This window comes from Leopardus geoffroyi, chromosome B1 (assembly GCF_018350155.1).
Source record: "Leopardus geoffroyi isolate Oge1 chromosome B1, O.geoffroyi_Oge1_pat1.0, whole genome shotgun sequence".
Lineage (NCBI taxonomy): Eukaryota > Metazoa > Chordata > Mammalia > Carnivora > Felidae > Leopardus > Leopardus geoffroyi.
The window spans coordinates 46,446,272-46,464,588 of NC_059327.1; the positions used below are offsets into that span (position 1 = coordinate 46,446,272).

Here is an 18,317-nt window from a genome sequence, read left to right on the forward strand (position 1 = left end):
CCACATCAGCACAAATTGTTCACTTTTTTTGGTAGCAAAGTCCATGTTTTAGACTAAGTTTTATAAAGAGACCTAACAAAAAACGTGGAGGGACTACAGTTGACATGAAAGAGCTGGCCCCCTGGAGGTCTGGGGGAGTTTTCCAGGGAAAGTGAATGGCAAAAGGCTATGAAATAGGACAATCATGGATATTTGAAGAAGAAACACAGTCACAGTGTTTGGGCCAGTGAAAGGAAGCATTATGGTATAAGGGTAAGTAAGAGGAGCCGGTTAATTCCCATGGGGCCAGCGGGAGAAGTATGGCCAAGGGAACAACATGATCTGGGTTGTACTCTTTTTTTTAAGTTTATTTAATTATTTTGAGAGAGACAGAGACAGTGCAAGCAGGGGAGGGACAGAGAGACAGAAAGAGCAAATCCTAAGCAGGCTCAGTACTGCCAGTACAGAGCCTGACTTGGGGCTTGAACTCACGAGCAGTGAGATCACGACCTGAACTGAAACCAAGAGTCAGACGCTTTAAACCACTGAGCCATCCAGGCACTCTTGTATTTTTTTGTTGTTGTTGTTTAAATAACCATTCTGGTTTCAGTGTGGAGAATGGGTTTTAAGATGTTAAGACTAGAAGGAGGGAGGCGATTATCACGGTAAAGAAATAACAATTGTTAGTATTCATGCTTGTATTAAATTGCAGTCTATTCTTCAAATGGTTAACTCTAGCTCTTTCTCTAGCTTTTCTCTTTGGTCAAATTTTTGGAATGGGATGTTCATACTGCCTCTGCTTTCTCAGCTCCTATGGATTCTTAGATCCACTATGATCTTCTAACCCCTCCTCTCATTACACTGCTTTGCCCAGATCCACGGAAACCTTTATGTTCTCAAATCTCATTGACCCCGCTCACTTGATCTTTGGACGGCATGGACACTGAGGACCATTTATTCCTTCACACAAGTCTGCACCCCCTCTTGCACATTCCAGGGCCTCTTCAACTTTTCTTTCCCATCTTCAGTCTTCTTCATGGCTCTTCCTCTGTTCATCCCTTAACCATTTACATAATTTCACTCCTGGACTGCTGCTCTGATCTTGTCCCCCTTAACTCCGTCTCTAGTGAATGGGATGGCAGGGGATTTAGAAAATAAGGCCACATCATTGTCCTTCTTATGACACTTCGATCGCACCAGACCACATCCTGGATGAATGTAAACCCAGCAGAGAATTCAAACACCCTCCATAATGTGATCTCTCTACTTCTAGCTGGTAGCTGCATCTCCTTGTTTCCCATGTGGTAGTTCCTACTGTTCCACCTTCTGTGCTTTTACCCAAGCTCTGTCTTTAGCCTGAAGATCTGTTTTGTTTTTTTTTTTTTTTTTAATTATTAATGCTCCTTCTTCCTTGGGAATTAGCTCAGATATTAACTGAGGAAGTATATCATAGATCTTGACAAGCAGCAAATTGTCCCTCCTATGGGCTCCTAAAACATGTGGAGTTTGCCACGGGCCACGAACCACTGAAAATACTTGTTTTTAAGTATGGCCCATCACTAGACTGTAAACTCTTCAAGGGAAGGGATAGAATTTTATTTATGGTTGTGCTATCTAGAACATGGTAGATACTTAATTACACATAGACAGCTAACACTGCCTCATCTAAGTTAGCATTCCTCTGCTACTTATCAAATTTCTGGAATGCTCTTATTCTGGTAGACAGATGCAAAACTAATTTAAGAATACTATCACTAAGTTCAGAGTCCTCAAAGATTTAACAAAGTTTTATTTCTGTTTTGTTTCTCTGTCAGAAGGTTTCTTTAGTAGAGAAAATAAGGGATGAAATAAAACCTATATCCTCTTCCCCGATAAACTTTTACTGAAGTGTTTATAGACACGGCCATTTTCTTGGAAATTTAAGAGTTGTTAATTACCACAAGAGCAGCAGACTGAATCAAGCCTTTATTTCCCAAAAAGGTGGAGGCTGTGTTTTTTTTTGTTTTTGTTTTTTTTTTTTTTTTTTTTTTTTGCAAATTCTTCTTGGTCAAATAATGGTTGGCAATAAGCAGCATGAAAGAATATTATTTGGAGAGGGTTCCCCCCGCCCCATCATCCACAGTGGGGTATGTTGTAAAGCAAAGTGCTGCTAACTGGGAATACCCATTTTTAAGGTGGGTGTTTTCTTTTTAATTTTTTTTTCAACGTTTATTTATTTTTGGGACAGAGAGAGACAGAGCATGAACGGGGGAGGGGCAGAGAGAGAGGGAGACACAGAATCGGAAACAGGCTCCAGGCTCTGAGCCATCAGCCCAGACCCCGACGCGGGGCTCGAACTCACGGACCGCGAGGTCGTGACCTGGCTGAAGTCGGACGCTTAACCGACTGCGCCACCCAGGCGCCCCTAAGGTGGGTGTTTTCAATTGTGCACACGTGAAGCAAAAGTAGCACAATTTATATCAATTCCATACAAATCATTCTACTCTGTTCATAGAATCACAATCTCTTATCGTACAGTATTTCTCACACTTTCTACTGAAGTGCCCCCTGCTGGCAGAAGAGAAAAAATTCCTATCTCCACAGCATTTATGGGTGGAGCCTAAGAAGACCTGACATGCACAAATTTATTTTGTTTTGTTTTGTTTTTGAAAGAGAAGAGGTGGGGAGGGGCAGAGAGAGACAGGGAGAATCCCAGCCAAGCAGGCTCCTCTCTGTCAGTGCAGAGCCCGATGAGGAGCTCATACCCACAAACCCATGAGGTCATGACCTGAGCCGAAATCAAGAGTCGGACATTTAACCAACTAAGCCACTCAGGCGTCCCACACAAAGTGGCTTTGAAGAATGAAGTTGCATTTTCACAATTTAAGGACATACTGCCTTCTACCCCTTGTATCCATGTTTATACTTGACTGACCTAAAAGGAGAATGATAACTGATGCTACAGAAAGATGTAGCATGTCTATCTTGAAGTTTCTTGTATCCCCAGAACAGCCCCGTGGTTTTACACACAGGGCTGGCATTTTGAGAGACATGTGAAGTTAAAAATGACCTATTATGTAAAACGTTCCTCAATTTAGGTTTGTCCAACGTTTCCCTCCGGTTAAATATAGATCAGACATTTTTGGAAGAAACATCACTAAGTGATTCAGTCCGCTCTGTCCATCACATTTGGAGACATACACTGCCGACAGGTCCCATTGCTGTCGTCAACACTGATCACTTGATTAAGATGGTATAGGGCTGGGTTTTCCACTGAAAAGCTACTCATTTCCCGTTGGTAATTATTAAGAAGTATCTTGCGGAGAGATACTTTGAGGATATACAAACATCCTGTTACTCCTGAAACTTTTACCCTCTAGTTTAAGCATCCGTGATACTTGTCTGAAAAAATTAATATTCTAATATTCTAATGGTGCTACTATGATCTTCCATTTCCATCATTCCTTTCACACTGATCCATTTACTCTACCATGAGGGAGGGCTCCCCCTTTGCCCTCCATTATTTATATGTTCATTCAGTCATGTTTTTCAAAATACCAGTATGGATTTCTGGGTTCTTATTTAGTGAGTTATAATCCATCACTCTCAATCATTTTGATACTCAAATTGTCCCAGATATGACCAATGGGAGTCCTTTTTCGGTGGCTGCTGTTTCCTTTTACATGTTCAAATTAAAGGACATTGTACAAAATAAGTGACATTTACACTTCAAAAACTCAATGTCATGAATGACAAAAGAGGACTGAGAAATTACCCGGATTAAAGAAAACTAAAGTGACCTCTCAGCTGAATGTAACCCATGATCTAGAATTTTTGTTGTTATTGTAACAAAGGAGATTACTAAACCATGGGTGAAATATGAATAAGGTCTCAGGACTAGATAATAGTATTGTATCAGTGTTAATTTCTTCATAATTATACTACTAGTTATGTCAAAAAATATCCTTGTTCTTTAAAAAGCATACACGATTAAGTATTTAAGGGAAAGGGGGCATCCTGTCTGCAATTTAATCTTAAACGTGTCAGAAAACAAACCATAGTAGTCTATATACGAAAGCATGTTATCAACACAGAAAGAGAACTCCAAAGCAACATTTGATGATTCTTAGTAGAAGACTTAGGGGAATTCTTTGTACTACACACTGCAACTTTTCTGAAGTCTGAAATTATGTCAAAATTAAAAAAAAAATAAAACCTCTATTAGTGTGTATTTCATCTGCTCACGTCACGCAGTTATTCCTTCTAGAGAATCGCCAACAGGCATGCACCCCTTGCTTGCCTAGCTAGACACAGTTTACAGGAGAACGTGGCCAAAAGAATAATGTGCCAATGGGTATATCTAGTTACCAGCTTGACCCCAAACATGCATTTTAAAACTCAGACCCTACGATGTTACCTCGTAGGAGGTGATTTCCTGAACCATCGCATCACTGCCACTGACATCCAGCTTCACGGGCATGGGACCAGTGGGCTTCCCCAGGTCCCCATGCTCGAGTGCTCGATGGCCTCAAATTCTTAAGTTTTGAACAAGGGACCCCACGTTGTTATTTTGCACTCGGTACCACAAATTATGTACCTAGTCCTGTGGCTACAAGCCAATGTGACACACGCAAACACAAGGCTTGAAAATACCACCTCTGTGCATAGGAAAACCAGACCCTTCCCTCAGGCGGTTGCAACCATGTGCCAGGTACACATCCTGGCTGCTGGCGTGTGGGATGCTTCTCAGCCTCCCCGTTCCCTTCCATGGCTAGATGCCCTTACACAGTGCACAGCTTCATCTAGAGACCCAGGCTCTCATATCCTTCAGTAATTTTCACATACAGTTGATACTTGGACAACACAGGTTTGAACTATGTAGGTACACGTCTGTGTGGATTTTTTTTCTACACATACTGGACAGTAATGAACGTTTATTTTCTCTTCCTTATGATTTTGGATTTTTAAATTAATTTATTTTGAGAAAGAGAGAGAGCATGGGAGGGGGAGAGAGAAAACCCCAAGCAGGCTCCGCGTTGTCAGTGCAGAGCCAGATGCGGGACTTGAACTCACAAACTGTAAGATCATGACCTGAGCGGAAACCAAGAGTAAAGACATTTAATCGACTGAGCCACCCAGGCGCCCCATCTTCCTTAGGATTTTCTTAATAGCATTTCCTTTTCTCTAGCATGCTTTATTTGAGAATGAAGTATATAATATACATAGCATACAAAATATTTGTTAATCGATAGTGTTATAGGTAAGGCTTCCAGTCAACAATAGGGTATTAGCAGTTAAGTCACTGGGAGCCAAACGTCACAAAGGTGGATTTCTGACTGCATGGGAGAAGGTCAGCGCTCCTAACTCCCATGTTGTTCAAGGGTCAACTGCAAATTAATTTCAGTCTAAAGGAAAGGACTGACCGTTGACAGAGTAAAATCATATCTTTTCTTCCCTTTGGCCACATTCTTCCACGAAGAGGGGAAGGAAGGAGGGTTTCAGGGTTTTGTGCAATTGCCACCAAGTACAGAGAGGTCTTGACAAGTTTTCCCCATAACCTGTGAGTAAATTCCATGTTCTAGAAAGGGAGGAAGGGAACAGAGCAGGTGGAGCTGGCGGCCAAGGTCTCCTTCAGAGCGTATACTGCATATCACAGAGTTGTATGGTTGCAATGACCCACCTGCTCCCAAATCCCTTTTGACCCTCCCTTTACGGCAGTGAAGATTATTAGGAGTAGTGCACAAGGCAGGGAGAACAAATATGATCCTTATAATAACGTCCCGGTAAGCCACAGATTTGCTTAGAAGCCAGACACCATGTCAGCACCGTGGCCCAATCAAGATAACTAACAAATGCCCTTTCAGAGAATCATATCTGGTATTGATAAGGTTGCCTTTTCAAACCAAACATTCCTAATACAAGGGTCACATAGAAGTCTCTGCAGTAGGCTCAGGGGTCAAGACAATGAGGGTAATACAGTCGAATCTTACATCAGATTACATTCTAAGAAAGGGAACAAATCCACAAGCAAGTTCACAGTACCTGTGACTCTATGCAAATTATAATAAATACCATGGGATAAGTGCTAAATAAATGCTATGAGAACTCAGAGAGGTGGGTATTTAGATTTTTCAGTGTTGAAGCTGGAGATACCACAGGGGAGGTATCTTGTCGATGGCTCAGTTGGTGTGTCAGCTGCTGAGGTCAATTAGTATTAAGGGATTTGTTCAACTAGGTTTCATAAAGGAGACAGCATACGAGACAGGCCTCGGATGTAGGAATTAGGTGGGAAGCTGCAGGATGGTGCACAGTGGGGCTGAGAATATGCTCCAGGGAAGAGAAGGAATATGAGCACATCACAGAGGGGAAAAGTGAGTCTCATGTCCCAGAGTCTAAGCTGTGCTACCGTAGTGGGATCTCAGCACGCTTGCAGGGATGTAGTGGGAGACAAAGCTACAAAAGTAGGTTAAGGCTGCATTTGAATATCAGGCAGATGTGCCTACATTTATTCTTATTATTTAATTTGCTGTCAGGAGGGGGTCATCGGCAGTTTTTAGCAGGTGAAGTTATTTATCAGAGCCATGAAGCTGAGATCCATAATGGAGGCTTAATTGGATGTCTCTCTTCTATAGTTTTCAAAAAGATACCACTACCCTCCAAAAAGAAACAAATAAAAATAATACTGTTTTAATGTGTGCCTGGAAAATGAGGTAGAGAATTTCATAGCTTTTAAATGAGGTTCTCCTTTAAACTCTTCACTCATTCTTGGCACAACTGCATAGGTATTTTAGGCGTGCCTCAAAAAAGCAGCCTATTTAAATGATATTCAGGCTGTATACTTTATAGATCTTTTCTTTAAAAAAAAAAATCAACAAAGGGGCGCCTGGGTGGCTCAGTGGGTTGAGCGTCCGACTTCAGCTCAGGTCATGCATGATCTCACGGTCCAGGAGTTCGAGCCCTATGTCAGGCTCTGTGCTGACAGCTCAGAGCCTGGAGCCTCCTTTGTGTCTCCCTCTATCTGTCTCTCATGCTCTCTCTCTTGCTCTCCCTCAAAAATAAATAAACATTAAAAAAAAATGAAAAACTGAAGTAAACTAAATCGAGCAAACAGTGGTTTCCTGCTGTGTTTCATTCTAAGCGGCCAACTTGCTATGTGACTCTAACAAGCACAGGCTCCCATCTCTCCAGCCCCAGCTCTTCTACTGGGAAAAAAGGCCCAAGTCTCAAGAAGCGAGTGATCGACCAAGGGTTAATGATACAGGCAAAACATTGTGTAAGCAGATGAAGAAGAGGGAGAAAAGCAGGAAAGAAAAGCAATAGCTAAGCAGCCAAATGTTCACACATGAAAATAAACAACCCCGAATAATTGAATATTGCTGGTTTTGACAACGGTCCAGCAGCAGAACCAACAGATGCTACAGCGGCCCGACCACCTCCAGCTGGATAGAATCAGACAAACGAGAGAAGGCCTGTGGGAGTCCCTCCCTGGAGACGGGCTTCTGCCAACCTGGTGGGGGTACGTGTGGGTTGGCTTTATTTATTTATTTTTACCTTTAGAAAATCGTTTTTGAGATGGGGCCTCGGCTATTTCCAGCCCCGGGCATTTGGAAGGCGGCCAACATCTCTCTGACACACTGTGGAATTATTAAGGAGAAGACAATAGTTTAAGATGACAGGCACTTTGGTTACTAAAACAAAGCCCGTACTGGTTTTTGGACACGAAGGCAGTGATGCGTTTGACTTCATGTACATACACGTACAACGCGTGTAACTTATATGCACTGAAATATATTCAACATATGCAGGAACTTCACCATGAGGAGGAATTTCCTCAGCAACGGAATGGAAAAGCAATCACTGCTTCCCTCAAGGAAACAACTTATGTGCACGTGAACCTTTCTTGCTAGGACAGTTCTCAAATTCCAGTTGATAGAAAGGAGTCAACAAGGTTTAGTAGCAAAGCACCATCTGCTGGGTGACCTTTGGTCAAGCCACCTAACCCTTCTGAACATCATTTATTCAGCTATCAAATGATGACGCTAGATGAACGGGTAAAATCAGTATTTCCCAAATCGTGTGTCATAAAGGTTCTGTTCGTTTGTTTGTTTTTATGGTTTTGCTACTCCATGTATGGCCCGCAGACCAGCTGGCAACATCAGCGTCATCTAGGAGCTCTTGAAAATAATAGAACCTCAGACCTTGCACCGGACTTACTGAGTCATGGGTCAGAATCTGACCCAACAGGCCTGGGGTGGAAGCCAGGCATCTGCATATCTAACCGAAAATGCGGGTGGGGCCATGTCAAGAAAAATACGAGTTAAGTAAATAAAGTACTTGTATCTATCCCGTTTCCCTTTAAAGTCGAACGATGTCGAGGTGATATCATGCCAGTGATTACCTAGTGCGATCATGTCAAGTCACCGCAGTTGATACATACACCCCTTGGTGGGAGGCGCCAGCTGCCAGGGAAGGTCTGCTGGCTGTGGTTTCAAAACTGTTAAATTCTTAATGCATCACTGACTAAATGTAGGAAGCATAAGGAGCTCTGATGTTGAACTACAATAATTTAATGAATAATATAAAAATGATACTAATTTTGCAAAGTCCCCTCAAGACAATTGTCATCAGATTCATAAGCTACATTCATCTATCAAAATCCTTATTTAGCACATTAAGATGTCTTTAGTACTTCAAAAACCAATCTCAAAAAGGAGAAACATAGTGACAATTATATCCAATTTGGCTTTTCATTTATTGGGAATAAAGACTATCCTCATGTGCAATGTGTTATTTGCTGGGAAGTACTTGCAAATAGCAGCCAGAAATCTTATTTCAACAAAACATGAAAGTTATTAAAAAAAAAAAAAAAGTGCTTTTTTTTTTCTTTTCCTACAAGCAAATGAAAAGAATTTCAAGCAAGGTCCTAAAGGCGGTTTTTTTTCCCTCCACTTTTGATGCTTAATGGCATTAAACATAGTTAAATTTCAATTTACATTTTAATGTACACTGGTCCCCAAGTCAAATGCAATATTTAATGACGAACCATGTCTTGACTTGCATAAATAATTTTAAATCAATTAAAAAATCTGTCACTTGCGACACAGGAGGAAACTAAAAATATGTTACAAATATAGGAGATACCATTAATTGCATAATATAGGGTTTAATGGTAATTTTTTTTACTTAAAAATCACATCTTCATCACATTCATATGTGCATAGCATATGCAAGAATGTCAAAATGATGTTTTGAACCCTGAAGAGATTGGTGTAATTGTTACCACAAAATTATCAGATGCCTCTAAAAAAGTCAAGAAATGATGGAAAAGGTTTCTCCATTTGTAACATCCTTTGATCCTATCATGCTTGGAAGAGTTAGATCCTAGGGCTGCCCTAGCATGGATTTTTAAGAGACTGTATTAGCCATGATCTGCATAAAATTGACTGAGGCGCTACAATTTTAATTCAGTGCAATTAGTTTTAGTAAGTATTAACACGCCTCCGAAAGAATGATGCTGGTTCTATGGAGGCTCAAATAGCTCATGACTGATAAGCCTAACTCTGTGCCAGGTACAATCTGAAATACTTTCTAGTTATCAGTCCCTGTAAGTCTTGCGATAATTCTATGAAGTAGGCACCCTTTCATCACTGGAGACATGAAGACACAGAGAGATCCGTAAACTGTCCGCCATCACAAAACTAAGGAGTAGAGCTGGAACCAGTGACCAGCAAGGCTGCCATGTCTCCTGGGGTCTTAACCACCATGGTCCACATGGTCAAAGCGGAAACTGCAGGAGCAAAGGCACATGTCAGAGAAGCGACGGTGATTTGCCGAACAGCCAACGGCTTGGAAGGATATAGAGCACATGACCGAAGGTTACGGGAAATGAACAAAGGTGAGTTGGGAGCCATTCTTTGCTAAACTTTGTAAGCCAGGGGAAAACCCGGAGCTTTCTAGCAAGCAGGCGACAATCAGAAATTGAATGGGCAAGTATGGAGGTGAGAGAGACTGGAGGTGACAGATCAGTGTGATGTTATTTATAATAAATCACAGAATAGGTCACCTGAATCTCAGAGACATAGAGGAAGAGGAGGAACAGGAAAAGTGATGTGGAAAAGCCGCAAATTGAGGAAGGCCATGTTGAAATCCCTGTGCTACTTGTCCTCTCTTTTTTTCCCAGAGAGAGACTGGGAAATTTGACCCTGACAAGGGTCAAATGCACCGACTAGCCTGGCCGAAGCCGTGCAGGGATCACAGAGCTGGTTGTGTTAAGGTAAAACCAAACATATCCCCTCTATCAGCTGACCTGCTACTTTAGAGTCAAAAAGTATTTGTTGGCTAAAATTAACTAAATAACTACAGGACAACGGTTTCCCATGGCTCTTCCATCAAAGAGCACAGCTTACAAAATGACCTCTTCTCCTTGGCCTACTAGGGCCCAGTCAACATGCAGGAGAGGGCCTCTCAAATTGCCAGGAGAGTGAAGGTGAAATGTGTATTTTGAGAAGAAGATTTCATTTCCCAAGAAACATAAATGTCTCTGCAAATAGCAATTCATTCCTATTCTCAATCCCTAAAACCATCGACATCTGCTATGAATTCCTTGAGTCCTCAAATAAATCCCCCTTGTCCCGTATTCTTTATGGCACTCTCAAAAGGCAGCATTTGAATAAAACAACAATAACCAAGTCTGTCCTCCTTCTCTCAATTTCTTTCTGGAGGAGCTTTTACACTCCTGGGCTCACAAAAGAGATTTTATGGGGACCCATCACGGTGGGATAATGGTGGTAGGGGAATGAAGACATTTTAAGGGAGGAGGAAGGAAGTTTCTGTCCTTCTAAGTCTGTTTGAGATGATGAAAACATTGATGCTGAAATATGATAAAAACATCTTGGACTCTCCTGAAAAGCAATTTTCTTCTTCTTCCCCCACCCCCCTTTTTCTTTTTTGGAGTTCTACGTGGGTCAAACAAATGCAGTTTTAAAGCCCATTTCCATGTTTTAAGATACAGAAGCAAGAGGCTGAACAGCAGGCTATTACAAATCCCTTAATCTCTAATGTCTTATTTTTGCAGATCTGCTGGAAAGTGCAGTAAATAGTCACTGCTCACCTTTTCCCATCAATGCCCCCTTGAACTTTGTCATTGATAACGAATAGTAGAACCCATTTACGCGGGTTTCTTTCTCTCAGGAACCGTTCCCCTCCCCACCCCCGGCATTGTCAAGCCACCTGCGATCTGACAATCTCGGCAGAATCTCGGAGCCAACCTGATTTGCGGATTGTACTCCAGAGGCAATTTTCAACATTTAAAACACAACTTTAAAGAGTAAATTTGGTAGAGACAGAGACAGTTGTGATGCCTCCTGGATGTCCTCTGATCGATATTCCGCAGAAGCACCTGGCCCCTCCAAAGCCCCCTCTTCAGCTCCGATGAACTCTGGCCCTTGTTTGCACCAGACAAGAACATCACCCAGAATGTACTCACAAGCTATGCGCACGGAGGCCTTCCTGCTTTTGGAGGTCCCCAGGTGGCTCCATGCCACGCACTGGCACCAGTAGTCCTCTGGCCCGTGGAAGTCCTCTACCTGCTGCCTGGTGACGTTGATAAACACCTCCCGGACCTTCAAGCCTGATGGGGAGACAGAGCAAATCAACTGAGGCCGCTGTATTTTTCAAACCAAAAGTTAAGGATAGCCAAACCTTCTCTTGTTAATTAAACAATTCTGTTTTTAATCAAGGCGAGGTTTTAATTACTCTGACAATAATATATTGCTGCTAATTAAATTCCAACAGCTGAGTAAGCTAGAAAGAATGAGTGCAAAGTATTACCAGCCAATGTGGCTCCAATACCATACAATAATTTTCACAGTAACTTGACTTGATGCTTTTTCTTTGTCTTGCTTGGTGTAAAGCCTACGGTGAGGAATGCAGTACCACAATTAACTGCTGGGATTCTAGAGGCTAACGAGGCCTCAGCACACAGACCACAGAGATGTAGTTCCAGGTGGTTCTAAATGGTCCTATCCCTGGGTATGGCAGTGGGCAAGGATCTAGCAGTGTGGCTCAGGAGAAAGAGGGAACAGTGAATGTGTGTGAACAGGCCGGGAAACCAGGGAAGGGCCCTGCCTCGGCTTCAAAGGCTTCAGACAACAAATACAATGCAGGCAATTTGAACTACGTGGGTCTCAAAGCCCTGAGGAGAGAGCCCAGCAAGGCCACTGTAGCAACGGTGTGAGGAGGTAAAGGAAGGAGAGGCTCTTATTGAAAGAGGAGCTAAGGCTACCCCTGCAAAATAAGATAAAACTAAGACAGCCACCTCTCAATATTTATTATCATTATTAATTGCTTTGCATCCTCCCAAGGGTTAGAAAATGTGCTTGGTACTTCTTACTGGGGAGCGTGAGTTTCTTCCAAACCTCTGGCCAAGGACAATCGGCCTCTCTTTCTTTGGGAAGAACAGTCACCTTGCATAGAGTGCCAAGGATGAAAGGGGACACGCATCACTAGCCATATCAGTTCAATCATCACGGGCAGGACAGCAGCCCTGACAGTCAGCAAGCTCTCTCCGTTCACCGGACATGCTGAGGCTTTGCCTTTCTCTGGGACAGGCAGTGTGGGAGAAAAAGAGACCATGCCTATTGAATTGCACTTATGTACTAGCATCATATAAGCCTTCAACCTACTCACTACATTTTCACAACAGACTGACGCGGTAGGAACTATGGCATCCCCACTATGCAGACAAAAGAACCGTCTTAAGAGAGACGAAGTCATTTGTCCGCAGTTACACAGTCTCTTAATGGAAGATCTGGGGTCTGAACCTAGATCTGTCTTACAGCAAAACCAGCACCACGTGCACATCCTTCTCAAAAATTAAAATTCTGTCCCTGTATTTTAGGTACTTATACTTAATTATGAAAATAAGACTAACACAGGGAACATTTAAAGAAACAAGAAGTGCATAATTATGCTTTTTCCTTTAAATTCAAAAGGAATTCATGGGACAGAATCATCAGTACAATCCAATGAACCAGGGGCTCTTGATGGAGGAGGTGGAATGTGATTTTTTCTTGGGTGGTGGTAGGATTTAAAGAACAAGAACGGAGGTGTGCCATCAGTCAAGGCTTGGGAGACATTCCTTTCTACCCAATCAATAACATGTTATTGACGGCGTGTGATGGAGAGAGTTTTATGACCACATAAATCACCACGTACAATTGGAGTTATACCTCCTCACATTTTAGAAGGTATCACACATAGAAAATCATCTTGATGACAGTTGATAATCTATGTTTCCCTGTTTGTGCCAAGTGCAAAAGTACACTCTCCCCCCCCACCCCCCACAGAGATGTAAGGGTCTCAAAAGCTGAGTTCCACAGGGAATAGGAAAAAAGCCCTACAGGTGTTTTTATTGATGGTGGTGTCTTTGTCATCACACTTAAAGAAACAAAAAGTGTGAGTGGAAGGATGAGGGCAAGGAGGAGGCAGAGTTGGGAGGTGAAGAGAAAAGGAGAATAAACACAAAGCAGAGAACAAAACAGGATGGTTAGGACAGAAAGCAGAGCGGAGTGTGGTCGCCCATGCTGGGGATTCGAAAATAATGTGAAATAAACAAAACTAAGGAATGAGACTGCAGGGATGAGGGTTTGTGTTATATTTTTCTCTTTTATTTGAGGCAAACGGTGGATGATCCTACTTTGAATAGTGAAAAGGATGAGACAGAACATCAAATCAATGCACCCAGAGGTCAGAGACCCTCTGTCACAGTGCAGAGACATGCGGAGACAGAATATGCCTACCATTTAGGAATCAGGGGTCTCATCAGAGAAGCATTCTATAGGCTTGAGAGGTCAGAAATGGGTTCAAGCTGATGGGGGACAATTTACTCTCACAAATCCCCAGAAACAAGAGGCAAATTACACCATGCAGGGCCACCTGGGGAAGCTAGGAGGCAGAAGGGGCACGGGAAAATGGGGGCAAGAGCCTTTATTGTGGTTTCCATGGGAAGACACGGGACCTGGTAAACAGGTGTAAAATTGTCTAGTTTGAATCATTTCAGTGGGCTCAGGAACATAATGGCTGTCCCCAGTTGTCAGGTAGCTGGTCCTGAAATGAGCATAAGTGAATTATTGCCCTGAAGTGTAAGAGCTTAATAAAAGTAGTAGCTCAGGGTCTGGGCTCTGGATAGTTTGTTTGCATATAAAAGGCACTCTTACAGGCAAGTTATCTGCTCTCTCCAGGAATCAGGCAGCCCCCTCTGGCAGGACATCCCTCCAGGGTGAGTAAGACCCTAACATGTCAGTGCATCCCATACAGAAACTAAACGTGGACACATGAACAGACAGCTGCATATTTGTTTTGGGGAAGCATAAACCATAGACCGCAGATCATCACCATGAAGGTCCGACCTTACCTTACCCCGTGTCCAGAAGTCTGCAACCCTTCCTTCAGACTAACTGCAGGTGAAAGCACAATGCTAAAGTCACAATCGCAACACTGGGACAGCTCAGTTACAAGTTCTTCACAGGGGCTTTCCCATCAGATTGAAGCAGCCAAACGAATATAAACCAGCTATTTGCAAACACAGTGTATTTTTCCTGCAGGCTGCATCAGGGTGGCAGGCTCCTTGCAAAGGCCACAAGTGGGGCACCTGGGCGGCTCAGTAGGTTAAGCATCTGACTTTTGATGTTGGTTCAGGTCATGATCTTAAGGTCCGTGAGATCAAGTGCCACATCAGGCTCAGCACTGATAGCGTGGAGCCTGCTTGGGATTCTCTCTCTACCTCTCTCTTTCTCTGTCCCTCCTTCACTTGCACCTACACGTGCATGCTGTTTCTCTCTCTCTCTCTCAAAATAAATAGATTAAAAAAAATAAAAATAAAAGGCCACAAGTGACATGACCTCCACCCCCGTCTGGCCAAATACACTGTCTGGATTAGACCTTTCTTCTAACATGAAGTCTTCAGTCTTGTCACATCATTCCCTCTAGGAGACCTCCTGGAAAATCATGACCATTGTGGATCTATTATGCTTATCTCTACCATAACAAGAAATAATTCTATTGAATAAAAAAAGTTTTAAATAGTATATTCTCTCTCAAATCTCCATTATAGCTCTGTCTAGTGATACACACACACACACACACACACACACACACACACACACACAAGTGTGAGCGTGACCAAACAACCAGGGAAAGCAGCTCTATTTAAGGAAACCACTGCCCACACCCCTCCGCTGAAGTTCATCCAACAGCATTGCAGGGATGGCCATCTACTTCCCCACCTCGAGAGACGGCAGCTAACTTGTTCACGGGAAATACTACAGAGGAGCAAAAATCCCAGGCACACAGAAGGTGACATCTCATAAATAAGAGCAGCACTGCACCTGATGACTTGTGTAACTCTAATAAGCACAGAAAAGTCCAACCCTTTAAATTACTGTGTAAATTATAACCATCAGCCTTTGTAATGGACTGGCGTCTTACAGAATATATAAAAATATGACTATGGGACTGATATGCTAATAAGCTTTCGACGTTGTTGGATGGTTCGGTTGTACGGAGACTATTGTTGGCAGCAGGTGAATAATTGCTCTGCATGTTCTAAACATAACAGAACAGCACAGACCTTCATCATTTGTCAGCTTTATTTGTTTAAATGAGAAAAATGCTGACAGCAGTTATTGCTGTAATCCCCTTATTTATCAGATAGAAAACACTAGTTACTCTTAGCAGGTCTAATCCTGGTGGGAGACTGAAAGTTACAGAATTTTCAAACTAATTGAAGGTATACATGTTAGTGTTCCAGGAAGAGAAATACAGAAGACAGCGGGAAGGCAACAGTGAGAGAAGAAGAAGGCAAATCATTTATTCCTGGCTACCGTTTATGAAAAGGGCTTTAAGTCTTAGTCTTGACTTGTTCCCTAGCAAAGAAAGAATTCTGGGATAGTATTTCGCATTCAGCACCACACCCACTGCAGCCCAGGGCCTAATAGCTGTCCCACACCTTTTATCTACTGCTCATTATTGCACTTCCACAAATCCCAAAGGTAGCATCCTGCCATGGTTATTGTTGCCAGCCTGCTCTCAGATACACCTGGTGATGGGCACCTGGGGAGGAATTTGACATCATTCCCTGATGCTTCCCACCCCTCCTAGCTTCATGTCCCTCAATCTTTTGGAAGTTCTCTATTGCAGGATGCTTAGCTTTACTAAACTGAATAACTAAGTTTCAAGAAGGGAAGTCAAGGATCCCTCTTCCTCCTTGGCGTATCTTTCATATCCCAAAACCACACAGAAGAAGTAAAAAACCAGCAAACTAGGTTTTGGCAAATTGTTTTCTCAACTGATGCTCTGTACCCTCTCCTTGGGCCAGCTTAGCTCTGCGTTTCACCAACTCCGTGCTTTATTTTCCACATTGTAATGGCTCACAATTGGGGATTAACCGAGAGAATGAGTAAACTGCTCTCCAGAGACAAAGCTCCAAACAACTATTTCCAATACAACTTCATGAGTAGCACAGGGCCCTCCTCCCTCAATTCTTTGGGAAAGAAAAAGGAAAAATGAAACTCCTCTTGAAAAGCAACAGTCTCATATTCAAGAGCCTTCTCCAATGAACCATTGCCTACTTAGGTTTCTCAGTCCCCTCCGATGCCTGCATTGAGCTGTGAGATTGTCCTTCCTTACCCATGGTCCCTGGAGAAGACAGAAAACAACTCACACATCAGGAGGCAGAAAGCCCACCACTTCCACAAGGGAATATTTTTCATGTGCCTCTTACTATTCCAGGGCTAGAGCCTAGAAAACATGCTTCAGGGCACCAGGGCACCATGGGTAAGAGTCAGATCAAGAGTCTGACTCTTGATTTTGGCTCAGGTCATGATCTCATGGTCCTGGGATTGAACCCTGCATCGGGCTCTGTGCTGAGCATGAAGCCTGCTTGGGATTCTCTCTTTCCCTCTTTGCCCTTCCCTCACTTGTGCTTTCTGTCTCTCTCTCAAAATAAATAAACATTTAAAAAAAGCTGTTTGAAAAATGAGAAGCTTCCCTATATTTTGAATAGCATTATTATCATTGCTGATTATTGTACCCTTTTATAGCCCTTTACTTTTATTATTAAGGTAACCGCATGTAGTATCTGATTTCATCTTAACATGTTATTATTGTCTCTATGCATACCTTGTTTCAGGTCCCCTATCATAGGCAATACATCAGAGATGTTATACAGTTTGTAATGTACATTATTTGAACAAAATAAGTGAGTCATCATACTGTGCCTGCCACTACACCAGGTGCTGAGGATACTGTGACAAAGCAGATGATCAAGATTCTTGCCCTCAAGGAGCTTACAGGTTAAAGGGGGGAGGCATTTCAACCTACCCCGACAAGGCAGCATGGGAACTGCCATGACAGGAGAAGCGCTATGGGACCACACAAGAGGGGCTGCTCACCCCTCCATGCAGCAAGAGTTTCTGGGGGTGGATGCCATTCTACCGGGGACATGAAGGCTGTCTCCTTACCCAGTCAGCTTGACGTCTAAAGCAAGGCTCTGGGAAGGACACACAGATGGGACACATATTTAAAGTTTCAGAAGTCTGACATATTAGGGAAGCATTTTCAAGGAAGCGTGCCTCCATTACTTTGGGGACCTTAGATATCTTCAGGCCAACATGCTATTGAAAATAGTAAGTTAAATGTAGATAATTAAAAGGTAGAACTGTATTTCATTTTCCTGGCAGATGCTTAATTAGGGCTAAATGTCTTTTGCCACTCCATCCTAGCAACAAGATTAAAATGTATTTTGATAAAAAAAAAATAGTCATCCTTTGAATGTGTGCGATGCCTAATGAATACTCTTTAGTTTCCCCTAGATAATAACCACTACACGTATTCCTCAGAAGCACAAGTTCAGAGTTAAGTACAGAAACCAAGAATACACTCAAGCTCTCCAGTTTCTTCCACACCAGAGATTAGAATTAATCAGCACAGAGGTGTCTGGCAGAGGAAAGCAAATTAACTGGATAGTGTTGTCTGATAGCAGAGAGAGGGAAACTCTAGAGCCAGGAGTAGACAAAGTAGGGTTATTTAGAGGACAGCACCCTGCAGATGACTCACTGGGACATCACACTCATAGCTTGGTGGGCAACAATCGTGACTTCCAACCCAGCTGCCTCAATAAGTGACTTCTGTTTCCTGAGGTCACTCAAATTACCTCCGGGGAGTAGATCATGCCCTGAGGGCAAGGCATATATCATACAGCTTCTACCTCTCACAGCGCTACCAAGGGCTGGGAGAATTACATACAGCTTGAATGTAAACTGAAGGAATGAATCACGAGCCAGTGAGAGGTTATTCTATGC

General features: G+C 42.7%; 1 protein-coding gene across 13 annotated transcripts in view; it reads right to left on the minus strand.

The window, feature by feature from the left end:
* UNC5D (unc-5 netrin receptor D) overlaps positions 1 to 18,317 on the minus strand; it is a 569,825-nt gene that overhangs the window by 227,437 nt on the left and 324,071 nt on the right. For all 13 annotated transcript variants that reach the window (XM_045460948.1, XM_045460993.1, XM_045460959.1 and 10 more), the window contains exon 3: positions 11,444 to 11,587. In XM_045460948.1, the coding sequence (XP_045316904.1) occupies positions 11,444 to 11,587 (144 nt within the window). The remainder of the gene's footprint in view (positions 1 to 11,443; positions 11,588 to 18,317) is intronic.